General features: G+C 44.8%; 1 protein-coding gene across 1 annotated transcript in view; it reads right to left on the bottom strand.

Moving 5' to 3' along the window:
* ALG13 (ALG13 UDP-N-acetylglucosaminyltransferase subunit) overlaps positions 1 to 15,176 on the bottom strand; it is a 34,655-nt gene extending 19,479 nt beyond the window's left edge. Inside the window, 13 exon segments of the mRNA XM_067304443.1 lie at positions 357 to 465; positions 1,168 to 1,243; positions 2,224 to 2,404; positions 2,765 to 2,846; positions 4,706 to 4,778; positions 5,729 to 5,775; positions 6,509 to 6,559; positions 7,778 to 7,861; positions 7,977 to 8,139; positions 11,719 to 11,820; positions 13,603 to 13,741; positions 14,005 to 14,167; positions 14,998 to 15,176. Of these exon segments, the coding sequence (XP_067160544.1) occupies positions 357 to 465; positions 1,168 to 1,243; positions 2,224 to 2,404; positions 2,765 to 2,846; positions 4,706 to 4,778; positions 5,729 to 5,775; positions 6,509 to 6,559; positions 7,778 to 7,861; positions 7,977 to 8,139; positions 11,719 to 11,820; positions 13,603 to 13,741; positions 14,005 to 14,167; positions 14,998 to 15,078 (1,351 nt within the window). The 5' untranslated portion in view covers positions 15,079 to 15,176.
* Between the last annotated feature and the right edge of the window lie 253 nt (positions 15,177 to 15,429).

The following is a 15,429-nucleotide window of genomic DNA, read 5'->3' as shown; positions in this document are numbered from 1 at the left end:
AAAAGCAGGAGTCCTTGCACAGATGCTGCTACCAAAAGTGATAAGAAACCCTCAAACTCGAATGATTTCTGATATGAAAGCAATGTAAAGCAAAATTCTGTTTTGTACTTCAAATCCTGAAGTCAGATTTTTAGCAACCTTATTACATAGAATCAGAAGCAGTGTATTTGGTACTTTGAAATCAAGCCAAAAAATCAGCTACTGGCAAGAGGATGTACAGCCTACAACTATCCATTCGGTTAACCACTGCCCTTTGCATTTCAGTTATGCTGAAATGCATCACAGATCTCATAAACCCATAAGGTTAACATTGGGTGTAGTATAGAAAGTTTTTGGTTTTTTAGATTAAAAGATACCTTTTCTGCTGTCCAGCCAAACATCAAACTCTACATTTCGATAGATCTCAGGGTCCAGAGCTTTTAGCACTTTATATGGAAAAGGCATCTTTGATGGATTTTCTAGAGGCTAAAAACAGAGTTGAAATGGACTAGAATTAGCAAGTGCGTGTAAGATGTTCAGAAGTCTCTATCTTACCAGCATCTGCAGATCATTTTAACATGCACACACTACGTTCCCAACTTTTTCCACTTCTTCTATATTTGCCTTAAGAATAAGGCCCAAGAATATGAATGCGCATACAGATTCTTCAGCTCAGAAACTGAAGAAACAGACTGAAAAGGTTAAAATAAGCTCAAGAGTAACACTTGGCATGCTCTTTACTCAAAAGGTATCAAAAGGAAGCTAGCTAAAACCAATGAAGCCATGGCTTCCCAGTTAGCAGGAATTTCAGCTATTCAGTACGTCTGAAAACAGTTTTCTGAAGAGTTTTTGAAACCAATTCCAGTAAATTAACTTATACTGTGTTCAAAATGAAAGGGAACCGAGTTAAACCATGAAGAACAGGCCAGGAAATGCTTGCTAAGTTCAACCTTTAGGAAAAAGCTAGGAAAAAAAACAAGGGAACCTCAGAAAGGACACAGGGTTATCCAATTTAAGACAAATGCAAGAGCAAAACCAAAAGACAGGCAGATGATAGAGGAAGAGTAAGCCATATGAACCCCCTCCCCAGCTAGTAATTTCTAAAAAGTGGAAATGAGGATTTAACCTCAACCAGCATAACATTATATGACTGGGGCCAGGGGGCAGATTTTTCCTTAACTGCCAAACCTTTGCTTCCTCAGTGCCTTGCTTGAATTTATCCTCAGGCGAGTTGTCAATATCATTGCTTTCCCAGTCTTCCATTCTAAGCAATTCAAAATAAGATTACAAAAGATACAATGCATAATTTCTAACCAGAATCAACATCAACCAAATGTTCACATAACCAAATAAAAGCACTATGGTGCCATCAAGTGGTAGATTTTGCCTTTCACACTAGCCATTACTGCAATACAGTGCAGGCCAGCAAGTCTTGTTCTAGTTTCAAGGAAAAAAACAAAAACAGAAACCCCTTTACCTGTTCCAACACCCACCCCTCTAACAACAGCCACCATGTTGCTTAAGGATCATGCAACAAAACCCCGCTGACAGTGCTTGACCTCTTGCACTGCAAGAGCACCACAAAGCACTGTGCTCTAAGCCCAGCAGTTCCCTATCAAACCAACATCATCTACAGGCATTCAGTAATGGTCAAAGCCACCCCTCCAGCCCTTTGGTGACTTGATCAACACAGGATACGAGGGTTTCCATAGGCACATTCTGCCCACTCACTTGCATGACCCCCAGTGATCCAACAGACAGTGGTTACACAGTAGCTTTATGAATAATGCCACCATTTAATTGTCTATTTGGAGTACAATTCTGTTAAAAATGGACAAACAAGAAAAGAAACAGCTCATTTTCCAAGAGCACTATTGCCTCTACAGGGCTATAGCGGCTTAGAAGAGTTAACACTAAAGGGGAATTGTGATGACCTAAGAAACAAATTTATTTACAAGTAAACTGTCATTTACAGAGCCACAACTGCAGCATAGCCAGCAGCAGAGGATGCTCAGTTGCATGACACTTTCCAGCTCCAGGGAAAGCACACTGTCTCTTCCACAATACACTTCAGCTTTGCATTTGTGTCATGAGATTTTTTTTTTTTTTTTTTTTTTTTTTTTAAACACCAGCACCCCACAGGCATTCAAAGAAACTTTGAGATCAGTCTACTAAATTGCTGCCCTTTGCAAGGGTTTTAATTCTTTTGCTTCCCCTTTACCATGTTACTTCCCCAAATACTACCTCTTTTCTGGTAGAATTTTTGATACTTTTTCAGGAAGACAATCGAAGTTTGCATCCTCACTTCCTACAGAGCCACTGTTTCTGTTCTTCTTAGACCCACTTCGAAACATCTCAACTGCAGACCTTAATTCTTCCTCATCCATGGCAAACACATCTTTGTACAGGATCTCATACAATACAGCTGTACAAAATCAACACAAAGCTCAAAACAAATTAACACAATACCAGATGCACAAGAACAGCTGCAATTTTGAAGGTAAGCATATCTTTAGATGTTACATACTGTTACAAGGTACTAGTTATATTAAATTCAATTAAGCAGAGAATCATAGAATAACTTAAGTCAAAAGGAACCTCTGAAGGTCATCTGGTCCAATACCCTACTTCACAGACAGTATAATGATTGTACGTATATAAAAGTATATCATAAATGAGCTTGTCTCTCCTTCCCACTCCCGTCCCCCCAGAAAAACAGAATACTGCCTAGAAACATATGAAAAGACATAATTCTCTTTCACAGAAAAACGAGTTTCAAGTTTACCCTGGCAAATAGCAGCATTTGCCTGGAATTGTTTTGTATACACAGAGTCATAATGGCCGTTGCCGGAACAACACAGTAAAATCTGGGAAAATAAAAAAAAGGCTTTAGGATGGAATGACATAAAATCTAACATTGTCTATTTGATATCCTAACGCAAGACTATCTTTTTCTTCCATTCTACAGCCAACACCAAGTTCAAGAAAATAAATATTATCAATATAAATATGAAAAAGCTGTAGAACCAGCTTAAAATTGAATCCTAGTTAAAGTTTACAAATAATTTTATCTTTTATACAAGCAAAAACTGTTGACTTGTATGTCATGCTGTATTAAAGATGAAACAATAGTTTGTTTCCACTTTAACTTTGAAACCAACATTTGTTCAAGAGGTAAAATAAATACAAGCCATTACATGCAGAATCCCTGGAGAACCCTGTCCAAGCAAAGGCACATCTCACACTTCCCCACCTGCAAGACTAGAAGAGTAGCATTTATATGTGGACTCTACTCCAGCTTTCAATAAAGCCTTGCTCGTATGATGCAATTCAGTCCACAAAGGCCGCTTTCTGAAGTGATGCATGCTTTTTGCAGTGTGTGCAGTAACCCACCAATTAAGTGTATACCATCAAAACCCAGGTAGGTGCATGACTGCCGCCAGCTCTGACTGGCAGGAGCCCTTCAGCCGCCCACAGCTGTCAGCGCAGGGCCGGTAAGGATGCCCCACAGGGACCCCACAGGAGCTGGGATGCCAAGGCTCTTATTTGGTTTGTGCTGTCTTCTGCCAACACAGCCTCCCTCAGTGAGGGCATGCAACATCAGAAAGAGCTGCTGCCTGTGCATGCAATCTAATGACACACAGCTGCCAATGCTTAACAGAGCTCTGGTGGTAAAGTCTTCAGGACAAAAGCCATTTAGGCCATGCCGCATAGTTTTTAAAAGTATAATCTTCTTTCAAGAGGAGCAAACTACACAGGGAAAGAAAGGGGCACTCTAGGTGCAACTTAAGTGCAGGCAGGCAGGCAAGCCAGCCAAGGCAGCAGTACTAACCTATAACAAACCAGCTGCTGCAGCACAGATTTCAGAGCAGACTAGCCTCTTTAGCAAGCATAACAGCCCATACTGAAACCCATACTGCAGTGACTGCACTGGCATAACACCTGAGCTATCCACATAACTGTGCGGGCACAAATACACCATCACAGAAAAAAATGGGGTCAGACAGGAGGTTATACAGAGTATTTCTCCTTTAAGTTCATTTTTTCCCCAGCAGTAACTTTCTTATGAAGATAAGTTGTTCCAATAGCTCTGATTCTTAACTGGGATCAATTTGTACTCACAGAAATGCACTAATTTGTTAGATTAATGCATTTCCATTAATTTCTCCTCTTCAGGAAGAAAAAAAAAAACACACACCCCATCTGACATCTCAAAGAGAGGCCCTAAGGTGATGAAGAACACCTTCTCCTCACCAATATGATAAGTCTTGTTTTGCTCTTCAGTGACTCAGTCCAGATGTTTCATTCTACCTAGTCAGATCAGTTAAATTGCAGTGGGAAGTGGTTTTAGTCAGCAAAATTTCAGGAACATGAAAGCTGATCAAGTAGGAAGATCCTGGAACTAAAAGCTCCCTCTTCCTGCCAAAGTCAAACTTGTTTCCAATAATGAACTGGAATAACAAACAAAATTGGCAGGGGAACAGCACACAAGCCATCCCTCAGATGGGAAGGGAAACTACTGTCATTTGATTAACTGTTGTGCAAATAGCCTGCTTATCCATGAGCTGAAACCAGCTTTGGAGCTTTGCTCAGGTATGCAAGAGATACAGACTCTTGACTGGAGTTACCAGAGCTCAATTCAAGCAGCAAGCTTGTGCAACTGAGCGGGGCTGGCGGAATCGAGGAGTCAGGGGGAGGGGTAGGAAGTTGCCTCACTTCTCCTCACCTTGTCTTCAAAGCCATTGTCTGTAGCATAAGTGGGTGGCTTTCCAGGGTACCGGTACAGAATAAAGTCTCGACTAGGTAAGCAGAGGAAAAACAAGACTTGAAAGACTGCACTTTCAGTAGAACCATATTATGAAGAAGTTTGAAAGGAGCTCTTTGGAGAATCCACTGTTGGTTTATAGAAAGTAAGCAAATACTTTCTCTGATAAATTAATGCTATCATAAAGCATAGCTAGATGAGCAAACTACACCCATCTTCGCAAAAGAGGTATCCAAGAAAGTCAGTTACATCTAGTCACAGATAACAAAAGCATGCATTATATTAGTTCAGATACTTATGACGGTGCTCAGCCAGTGGGACAGTTAAGCTTAAGAGATTTAGTCATCCTGTGAAAGGATCAGCACCTCACTACAGGAAGCTAGCAACTCTTGTGAAAGTCCAGTTTGTTCGTTTAGTACTGGAACAGATCCAGTTTGCAAAGGGAGGGTTCTTCTTTCTACCACTGGAGAGCCACACTGTTCAGCAATAAGCAGCATTTTTAGCAAGACAGCCAGCACCTGCAGCAAGCTTATGTTACATTTGAAACAGATTTCAGGGTTTACACACCAAGTAGTCCTCACTACTAGAGCTTTCAAGAACACATATGTGAGTTTTAGCCATGCTTATAACTACCACACAGTGTTTCCACTATACACAGCTTCTAGTTGTTTCACATGTTCTCCATCCTTCAACCACTGGAAGGAAGCACTTGACTTCAGAGTTTAACATCAGTTAAAAGATACCAAATAAACATCACTGGAAACTGACCCTCCCCATAATCCGCACAACTGGTATCAGAACAGGGGCTTGTGATGACACCCACTTAGATGTTAAAGTAACTTGGTCAGGTGGCATTTTTACCATGTTTCACAACACGGGTACCTCTGCAACAAACAAATAAAAAGGTCTGGGGAAGGAGGCCAGAACACAAATGCTTCGCAGTCCAAAACAAAATGAAATTTAACAAGGAAACGGAACACTTACTTGTAGATTACTGATAGAGCACTTATTTCCAGCTGGCCAGCACTTTCCTATGCAAGATTAGGAAATTACATGAAATAGCAGAGCTGTCTTCAATATTGGGAACTCTCTACCAGCTCTCTGCAGTGTTAAGACAGCTAACCAAATCCATCAGTTTGTTAAAAAGAAAATAACAAATGCATGAAGAATTGAGACATAAGAATTTCCAGAAGTATCTGCAACAGGGGATGGCCATGATTACCAAGCTGATAGCTAAAGATGGAGCTACTTCTAGCAGCCATTCCTAAAGGAGTCATGCAAATATACAAAAAACAAACAAACAAAAAAACCCACACCACACACACACTGCATTTGTTTCAGATACTGCTGCATTCACTATATTTACTAGTTAAAGTTTAAAGAAATAGCATTCAAATAACTTGGGGTGAAGGAAGAAGAAAAGGGTTACAAAGCCTGATGAATGTTTGCTGTGAGGTACAGTCCACACATTTTCCTTTTACCTTCTTAGGGAGAAGCTGCAATCATAAATAAGGGGCTTGAGAGAGACCTCAGCTTTACTGCCTGGTCTGTATAGATAGCTCCTTTGCACATGAACTCCCACTGAAATTGATATTGTTTATATACTATTTATTTATACTGAGAATTTGTGTATTTTCTATGCAAACAAGACCCCAGGATTGGGGCCTAACTAACAATAAAACATTTAAAGCCATCATCCAATTACTTTCCTGATCTTTTTCTCCTCAGATTTTAGTACCTCCACAAGTATTAGACCAGACTTACCTTTGGATCTCCCAGTCGTTCCAGGTACTTCTCAAATGAACCTTCCACATACTTAAAAGAAGAAGAAGAAAAAAAAAAAAAAAAAAAAAAAGCACACAGAAAACTTAACCAGCTGACAATCATAACTAAACCTAAACACTATGTCAGATAACATTACTAGCTGTTAAACAGGTCACCCATTGCAAGTTTGGGGGAGGAGGAAAAAAGACAAAACAAACAAAAAAAACCCACAACAACAAAACCCAGGCTTGGGACTACTTTGCCAGATCCTACCACCTTCAGGTTCTGAAGGGCAGTGGTCTGACTGGGGAAACCACTTCAGCTGTTCCCTGCCTTAAGGCACAGTGATGATTTGGGGGACCAGTGTGAAAATACCAGAGAGTCTTAAAAGCAAAACAAAAGAAACCCCTAAGAGCACAAATGCTCTTGAGCACAAATGCTCATCCACTTTTCTCCCTCCTAGGCTACATAATACACCTAACTGTGATTTAAAAAACAAAACCAAACCAACAACATGCACCTCAGCTGTTCTGTATTAAGCCCAAACAATCCTTCACAGGAGTGGGGGGACACCCTCGGTCTAGGCAATAGCTTCAGATCCAGCCAGATGCCTCCTATTATCCCCCAGATAGCTCCAGCTAAGCAAAGGGTGAAATTTACTGAGTGTTAAAAATAAATAATAATAAAGCTTAAAAAAACCCCAGCATCTCAACACTCAATCTGAAAAAGATTAAGAAAGGATGTGACTACATGAGGGCATCATTGTTAGCAGGAACTAAACCCTGACCAACACCAAAAATCACTGACTTTTACCAGCTAAAACAAAATCTTCATGCAGCACCTTTTATACATACTAGATCATCCAGGTGGAATCAAAGCAACACAAACATGCTTTATACCATGATTAAACACATGCTGGAGTATTTTACTATCCTTTGATGATTTCTTACTCCAAGATCCTATAGCTTTCTCACATTCCGACTTCTGCACTAATTGCTCACAGAGAACACGCTATGCACAAACTGCACCCTACCTGCTTAGGTAACAGGGAACGTTCGCCTATTAGTAACTCGCATGACTTTAGGAGCTACAGCAGTACGGAGTCGAATAAAGCCTGCTGCGACCGCGGCTCGGGTAAGGTAAGCAGACACTCCGCCTGCCACCGCTGCCCCTTGCGGGGTGGCAGAGCCCGGCACGGCGTCGGGGACATGTGCGCAGGGAGCTGCTCGTGGCTGAGCCCCCAAGCCCAAGCGCCCACGCAGAACTTACAGATTCAAAGTTGCGCTGGTGTTGCCTCATGAAGGAGACACAGGCTTTCCTGACTTCCATGTGATGGATTTGACACGCAAACAGCTGAAAGAGAGAAGTTTTCGGGGAACGAAGGAGAAAGTCGCAGCTTTAGCGCAGCGCCCAACAACCGCGCAGCGCCGGGTGAGGACCGCGCCCCCCGGGTCCCCGGGCCGCCCACCTGCTCCGAGATGGCCCGGAAGAGGCAGGAGGCGTCCTTGGCCGTCAGCTTGCGGTACAGCCCCAGGCTGCCCAGGTACTCGTCCATGGTGACCTCGCTGAGGGACTTCTGCCCGAAGTACTTCTTCCAGCCCTTCTGCATCTTGCCCGGGCGGCGGCGGCGGCTGGCGGCGGCTGGGGCTGGGCGCGGAGCTCCGCGCACGGCGCTGCGCTGCGCGGCGCGTGGCGGCGGGGCGCGCGGCTGCCGCTAATGAGGGGCCGGGGCCGCGCCCGCCGCTCCCACCTGCGCTGCGCTGCGCCGCACGGCCCGGCTCGGCTCGGCCCGGCTCGGCTCGGCACGCGGCACCCCCGGCGCGGCGCGGCGCGGCGCGCATTGCAACCGGGCAGCGCCGAGCGCGCTCCTGCCGCCGCTCTCCCACGCGCGCCGCGCTGCCTCCCCGCGCCGGCAGTGCCGGGCCGGGCCGGGCCGGGCCCTCCTGCAGGCGGCGGCTCCTGCGGCATCCTGCCCGCGCAGAGCCGGTAGCCCGTGCTGAGCTAACCGCTCCCGACTCAGGGCTTGGCGTGCCTGCCTGCCTGCCAAACTCCTAGCGAGAACCCAGACCTTTACACCAGATTTCCTGGCACCCCGGCGGGCTCTCAGGAGGACGTAAGCGTCTAGCGGGAAACTGCAAACAAATTCTGCTCTATAAAACTTGTTACGGATGTAAAAGTCGTAGTTGTTACTACTACAGTATTTGAGGAAAACTTTGGGGATCAGCAGAAATCACTCTCGCACCATCGTGCAGCGTGATGTATTCCAGGTATTAGTCCTGGCTGCGCGTGACTTGACTAGAAAGCCGTGTGCATTTAACCGCTGCTAGTAAAGGCTGCCCCGAGGCATCGGAAGCACATATTCACGAGTTTATTTCACTTGTTTTAAGCAACAACGGCAACAAAATACCAAATAATGCATTTACAGGGAGGACAATTAGCACCAACTAAGTACTCGTACAGTTCTTTAGCATTACACACAAAATCACCTGCCTAAATGTTTTTAAGTTTAAGCTCTCTTTGTTTTCAAAATGCAGTGATGGTAGCAGCAATTAACAATCTCTGTACTTTAAATGGGGAGCTCCCATCAATAGGCAAGGTATTGCACTTTACAGAAGTCCAAACAAATTAATGATGGGATAACACCGTGTAAATGGATTATATTGTCAATCCCATTCCTCTCCTATAGGCCTGTTTTACTTTGAGAGCAGGAGGAATATAAATTACTCAAAACCGTGCAAGTCAGTTGGTGGACTGTTTCGCAGCAGGTTTTCAGTAAACCCTGACTTTTCCCACCCAAATTCACCACATTCCCCTTTTTCTTTAAAGAGGCTTAAATCTCTCATGTTTCTAATTTTATTTCCAGTGCTTGTGTAGCCATGTGCCATGAGGATGGTGAGGGCTGAAGGCACAGCAGGGACCAGTGACAAGGACAACTTATTTCCACTAGTACTAGGCAAATGTGGTCAGGAGACCACTGTATGTATGTCCTGCCTGTTAAAAAGCCATTCCCACCTTGGCCTCCTTGCTAGGATTATCAACTCAGTGAGGATTTTCTGATGTAAATATCTGTCTGTCCAAGAAACTAGATTGCCCGTGCATTCAGAAGAGAGAGCATACCTCTAATGACATTAATGACAGGTTACTATGTATGTTTGCCTGCCTGTGACAGAGGGTGAGATTTTTCTTCAGAGAGTGTTAGAAAGGAAAGAGGGGAAAGTCAGCTTAATGTGATCAATACAAAGGAACCTGGAGTGGTTTGCAGGATGAGAGCCTATATTCTTCCAATCTTAGGAAATGCTTTTAAATGCTCATGATGATGAGAACACCGAATGCTAGATAGGTTAGAGAAGTCTCTTTTCTTAATTACACTCAGTTCATATGGTTGCAATGTATGAGTGTCTGTTAGTCCATCCTTCACTAACTTCTGAAAAGTTGGTGGGATAGATGAGTATCCCACTGGTAGGATTCAGAGTGAGCAGTCAGCTGGACAATTGCTCATCTAAATGAAACTTAGAAATATCAAGTGCTTCTTTCATTAAACAAGCTGCTGGGCTCCTGAACATCATGGGTTCCTAGTTTCTCTAACTTCCTCAAGTGTTGTGCTAGGCTGCTGAAGTTACATTTCACTGTTGGAAGTGCACTGGTGCATGGTCTTATAATAAGTCTCTCAAAAAACTATTTTAGTCATTTTATAGCAATATCTTTTCTCTTCACAGTCTAGTAGAATTACCTGCAGGTCTCCACTTCCACATGCATCCAAAGTCAAATGCAACTTAATTAGTAATTTGAGATCTGTATTCTAAGAAACATATATGTCAGGACTAGAGTAGCAAAAGTGGTCAAAGTCACTAACTGCAAGCAATCACTAGGAGCAGACTAGTGTCTGCAGCCATCTAACATTCAGAAGCAGAGGTTTTCCTTGTACACTAACTATGTACATATCTTAAACATAGCTAGCAATATTGTAAGAGCTTCTGACATTTACATTTTCTAAAATATGATTAAGCCATATATATAAACCCAAGAATAAACTGTATTTATTATTTTTATGTCCTTTCAGTGAGTTTATTTAGAGAAATATATTATCTGCCTTTTTTGATGTATTTGAGTAAAAGAAAATAGTTTGTGAAAAAATCACAGGAAGCATATCTTAGAAATACAAATTCTGTTGCAGATATTATGCATTCATTAAAAATATCATGATTTTGAAAAATTGTCTCTTTGCAGCCAAAGAGATAAACTGCAAGATAAACTTCTGCATTGTTTGCTTTCGCATATTTTTTGCACAGTCACAGTAACCCAGATAAGTGGGGGAAAAAATCACAGCCTGACAACTTATGCATTCTTATGGGTGGCACTGTCTTTTTATGTGCACGTGCTGACTCTTGTCAGGGATTAAAGACATTACTGAAGTAAGCAAAAAGCATTCTTACCACAGCTGCAGTGCTACCAGTCACTCACGTGATGATTTTACAAAAAACCACCTCTTGCAATGGAGTTTTTATATTGTGCATTATCCTTTGAAACCTGAACAACAAAAATGATGATTCTTCCTTTTGCAATTTTGTTGCAAAGGATGATTCCCTTCTTTAAAGCGAGGATTTGATCTAGATTTAGCCTACATAAAGATCAATCCATCACAATTATAAGTATAAATGGGGCTGGATGCTAGGTATGCTGTCCAGCGTTCAGCATGTGAGTCAGCAGCATTTACCTTCACAGGGCTCCAGCTGAATGTAACATTACTTCATATATTTCATTGATGAAATCTCCTTAGGTCAGAAATTTCTATCCTCATTGCTGCTGCAACGTCTCTTGCTGGCCTGATCAGCAACTCCTCTGGAATGGAGGCATTTCATTAGCAAATGAACAAATCAAACCAGTAGTCCACATCTGCTTCCTCTCCTACCTCATTTCACATAGGTCATGTCACTTATGACCCATTTCAATAAGGCTGAAACTAAAACCAATTTGGAGTTCCTACTCTGCCCCTTGACACTGTGGCCTTTTAAGCATAAAGACAGATGATTTTAAACTGGAATTAAATGGAAACAATTTAATATCAGTTGGTATTGACAGACATTTCCTTTGAGTTGATATGAACAGGATTTGTCCCACTTGGTGGGATTTTTTATTATGGAATGTCTCACCAGGGGCAAAAAAAAAGTTTTATTCTGACATTTTTATTCCTCTGGATTATTTATTTGAACCCAACAGCTTTATCCAAGAACAAAGCAAACTTTTCTGGCTGTCCAGGAGGAAAGGGTTTCAAAGTCGACAAGTCCATTGACTGCAGTGTCTCCACAAGAGTGCTGTAGAAACAAACCAAAACCAAATGTAAAAAGAAATTCATCCCAAGGGGGAATTTTTTCTTCACACAATTTTCTTTCTATTCATATGCATGCATAATCCTTTAGCCCTGAAATGAAAATAAGGACATATATTGAAAGGAAGAAGAGACCCAAAAACCAATGAGCACAACCATCACTGGCTCATAGGCAGCAATGCTGAGGAAGGAATGCACTTCAAGCCACATCACAGCTTTCATACGGAGCTTCAGGTCTAATTTTTAATCTTCTGTGGCTTCAAGCAATGTTGGGAGACTGAATAAGGTTTGAGGATCACTGCCATAAACAGCATTAGGAAATTCATCCTATTTCAACACATGGCATAAGTATCGACTTAACATGAAGCCAGAAGAGACAGCTAAATCAATTCATTAGCTTGCAATTTTCAGACTGCAAATAAGGGTCAAAAGGTAAATACTGTTCAACAAAGAAATAAAAATTCCTTCCGACCTCTGAAGTTGTCAGAAGCATTGAGAAAATAAGTTTAAGAAACTTGCCTAATGCAAATTAATAGAAGGCCTGGTGTTTTCAGAAGTCTCTTCTGACACATACAGAACCCTATTTGCAGGGCAAAGGAACAAGATGCAGACTAAATAATGTGAGTTGCATTTCCCCTCCTTCAATTTAAAGGTCATCTATTATTTATAGAGTGCCATAAATCACATTCATGAAAAGAAATGGGAAGATATAGTTGAAAGAAAGGAACATCAAATAAAACTAACAGGACCCAGGGCCAACAAACAAGAAAAGAGTTTTTTTTTTTTTTTTTTTTAAGTGACAGGCAGTAGATCTGTGAAACTCTTTGTCAAAGGATGTTGTGGATGCAGAAAATTTGGTTAAGAGGGTAGCCTGAATAAGTACTTGGAAGACAGATGTATTGAAAGTTACTAACCAACCAACCAGCCAACATCTGATTTAGGAAAACCCTGAAGTATTAGGGTATTAGAGGGAAAGTAATAGAAGAGAGTCCCATTTGCCCTGTTGCTAGGTATCTGTGTATTGCTTACTTTTTGCTAGTTATCTATGTATGGCCACTGCACACAGATTATTGAACTATATGGCCTCCTGATTTGAATCAGTAAGACCATTCTCATGTTTTGTTCTAAATACTCGAGATGCACTGACATCATAAAAAACTGAAGTATCTATACAGTCATCTTTAGTGCCCTTCACAAGGAAAATCCACATAGGACTCTGTTTTTTCATTTTACTAAACCTGCAGGGAGCAATTTATTTCTTATAGTTCATGGTTAGGAACTGATAGTCTGGGTTGTATTATTTCTAGCTTTGAGAAAGGATTGAACAAGAGGTGAGAAAGGGAGGGCAGAGTAGGAGAGAAGTTGCTAGGTGCCCCTAGGATGCCACCTGACAGTTACCTATCACTCAAATTCAACCATGTCTGTTTGGTTTAGACTGCTTTCCTTTCAATCTGAATACATGTGCCTTCAAAAAAAAGGTTACATTAATCTCAGACAAAAGGCTTGATAGATTTGGTAGACACAGCACCAACTATTATCTATCTACAATGGAAAAATTTGCTTTGCAAGCAAATTGAAAACTAGCTCTCCTGAGATCTCTGCCCTGCCTTTACTACTTAGGTGAGGAAGTTAATTGTGGTATTTGGTCAATATGATTTTGTTACAGAGCGGGATGTGAATTTGCTTGTTACAGTCTCAATACTGTAATGACCGAGTTACGGTACTGAACACCTCTTGTTCAGTCAGGATGGCCACAGCTGCTCCATACCTGCAGTTACAGTAGAGGACATGTCCGTCTCTGTGGAGTTGCTTTGCCAATTCAAGCTGATGGTTGTTCATCAGCTTTTCGTTTATTACCACTATTAGTGGTTTTCCTTCTTCTAGTGTCTCCAAACAGCTACCTGCACCTACAGGAGAAACAAAAAACGTGACAGTGTTTGCACCAATAGATCAAACTTCATCCTACTGCCTCTTGCAACACACGAGAGACTCCTGCTGAACATTTAATCCATTTAATTTTAGCTGCGGACCTGAACATTTAATGCTAGCACAGTCCAGACAGAGCCTTACAGAAACAGATGTTACCCACTCCACTGACTTTCACATCTACCCACATAAGAACAGGCTTGGCAAAGGCTCTGCGCGGCGCTCAGCGGCCAATGCGCTCTACCTGCATGGCTTATGACCAGGTCTGCTCTCCGCAGGTCCTCGGCCAGCGAGTCCTTGAAGCGGAAGGCCTCGAGCACGAAGGCCGGGGTGCTCAGCGGGGCTGGCTCCTGCGCCCCCCGGCCGATCTGGAGCACCAGCTTGCAGTACCCGCGGCTCTGCAGCACCTGCGGCAGGACAGAGAGCGGCAACGGTGCTCAGCAGGGAGCCGCGGAGGGGAGCGTCGGCGGCAGGGCTGCCCTTGGTTGGGCACCCAGCTGGGCCGAGCCCGGCTCTGCTTCTGGTGGCCCCCTGGCATTGGCTGCTGGCACTGCCAGAGCCAGGAGGTGGGTGCCACCCCTGCCTCGCAGCCCCCCCCCAAACCCTGCCTCATACCTCACAGCTCCCCCTAAATTCCCCCTGCCTTGTACCTCACAGCCCTCCCACTCCTGCTTCGCTCCTCACAGCCCCCCCAATCCCCCTGCCTTGCACCTCACAGCCCCCCAAATCCTGCCTCACTCCTAACAGCCCCCCAAATCCCACCTCACAGCCCCCCAAATCCGCCTGCCTTGCACCTCACAGCCCCCCAAATCCCACATGACTCCTAACAGCCCCCCAAATCCTGTCTTGTGCCTCAGAGCCCCCCAAATCCCCCCACCTCGCACCTCACAGCCCCCCCAAATCCCCGCCTCGCGCCTCACAGCCCCCCAAATCCTGCCTCACTCCTAACAGCCCCCCAAATCCCCCTGCCTCACACCTCACAGCCCTCCAAATCCCACATGACTCCTAACAGCCCCCCAAATCCCCCCACCTCGCACCTCACAGCCCCCCCCCCCCGCCTCGCGCCTCACAGCCCGCTCCCCCATCGCCCCCCCCCCGCGGGGTCGTCAGCCTCGGGGGCGGGCGGGGGAGCGGCCCCGCAGTGCGCGTGCGCGTCGCCGCGGCGCGCGGGGAGGCCCGGGCCGGCCGCTGCGGCGGTGCGCGGGGCAGCGCAGGGCAGGGCGCGGCGCCGCCTCACCCGCACGGCGGCCGGCGAGGAGGCGGCGGCGATCAGCTCCTCGAAGCTGGTGGTGCCCACGGTGACGAACACGGACTTCATGGCCGGCGGCAGGGCCGCGCGGCGCCGGCCAAGTGGCACCTAACCGTGCGGCGGGGCGGGGGGGAGCGGCGGGGCCGGGGCCGCCAGGGGGCGCGCGGCGCCCGCCCCGCCCCGCCGCTGCGCGCTCACAAAATGGCCGCCGCCCTCAGGGGCGGCCCCGGCCCCGGGCCAGCCCCGAGCCCCCCCGCGCCGCGGCCCTGCCTGTGGGCGGCGCGTTGGCCCCGGGGCGCTAAGGACAGCTGCCTGGCAGCTTGCTACTGTCCCTCTGCTTAGCTACTTTGTCGCATTCGGTTTCCTCTGTGGTGAGGAGGAAGCAGCCCCTTACGCAGAAGTCACCACAGCTCTTTAAGC

The sequence above is a fragment of the Apteryx mantelli genome, chromosome 13, assembly GCF_036417845.1.
Source record: "Apteryx mantelli isolate bAptMan1 chromosome 13, bAptMan1.hap1, whole genome shotgun sequence".
Lineage (NCBI taxonomy): Eukaryota > Metazoa > Chordata > Aves > Apterygiformes > Apterygidae > Apteryx > Apteryx mantelli.
This window is presented reverse-complemented; position numbering and strand designations above follow the sequence as displayed.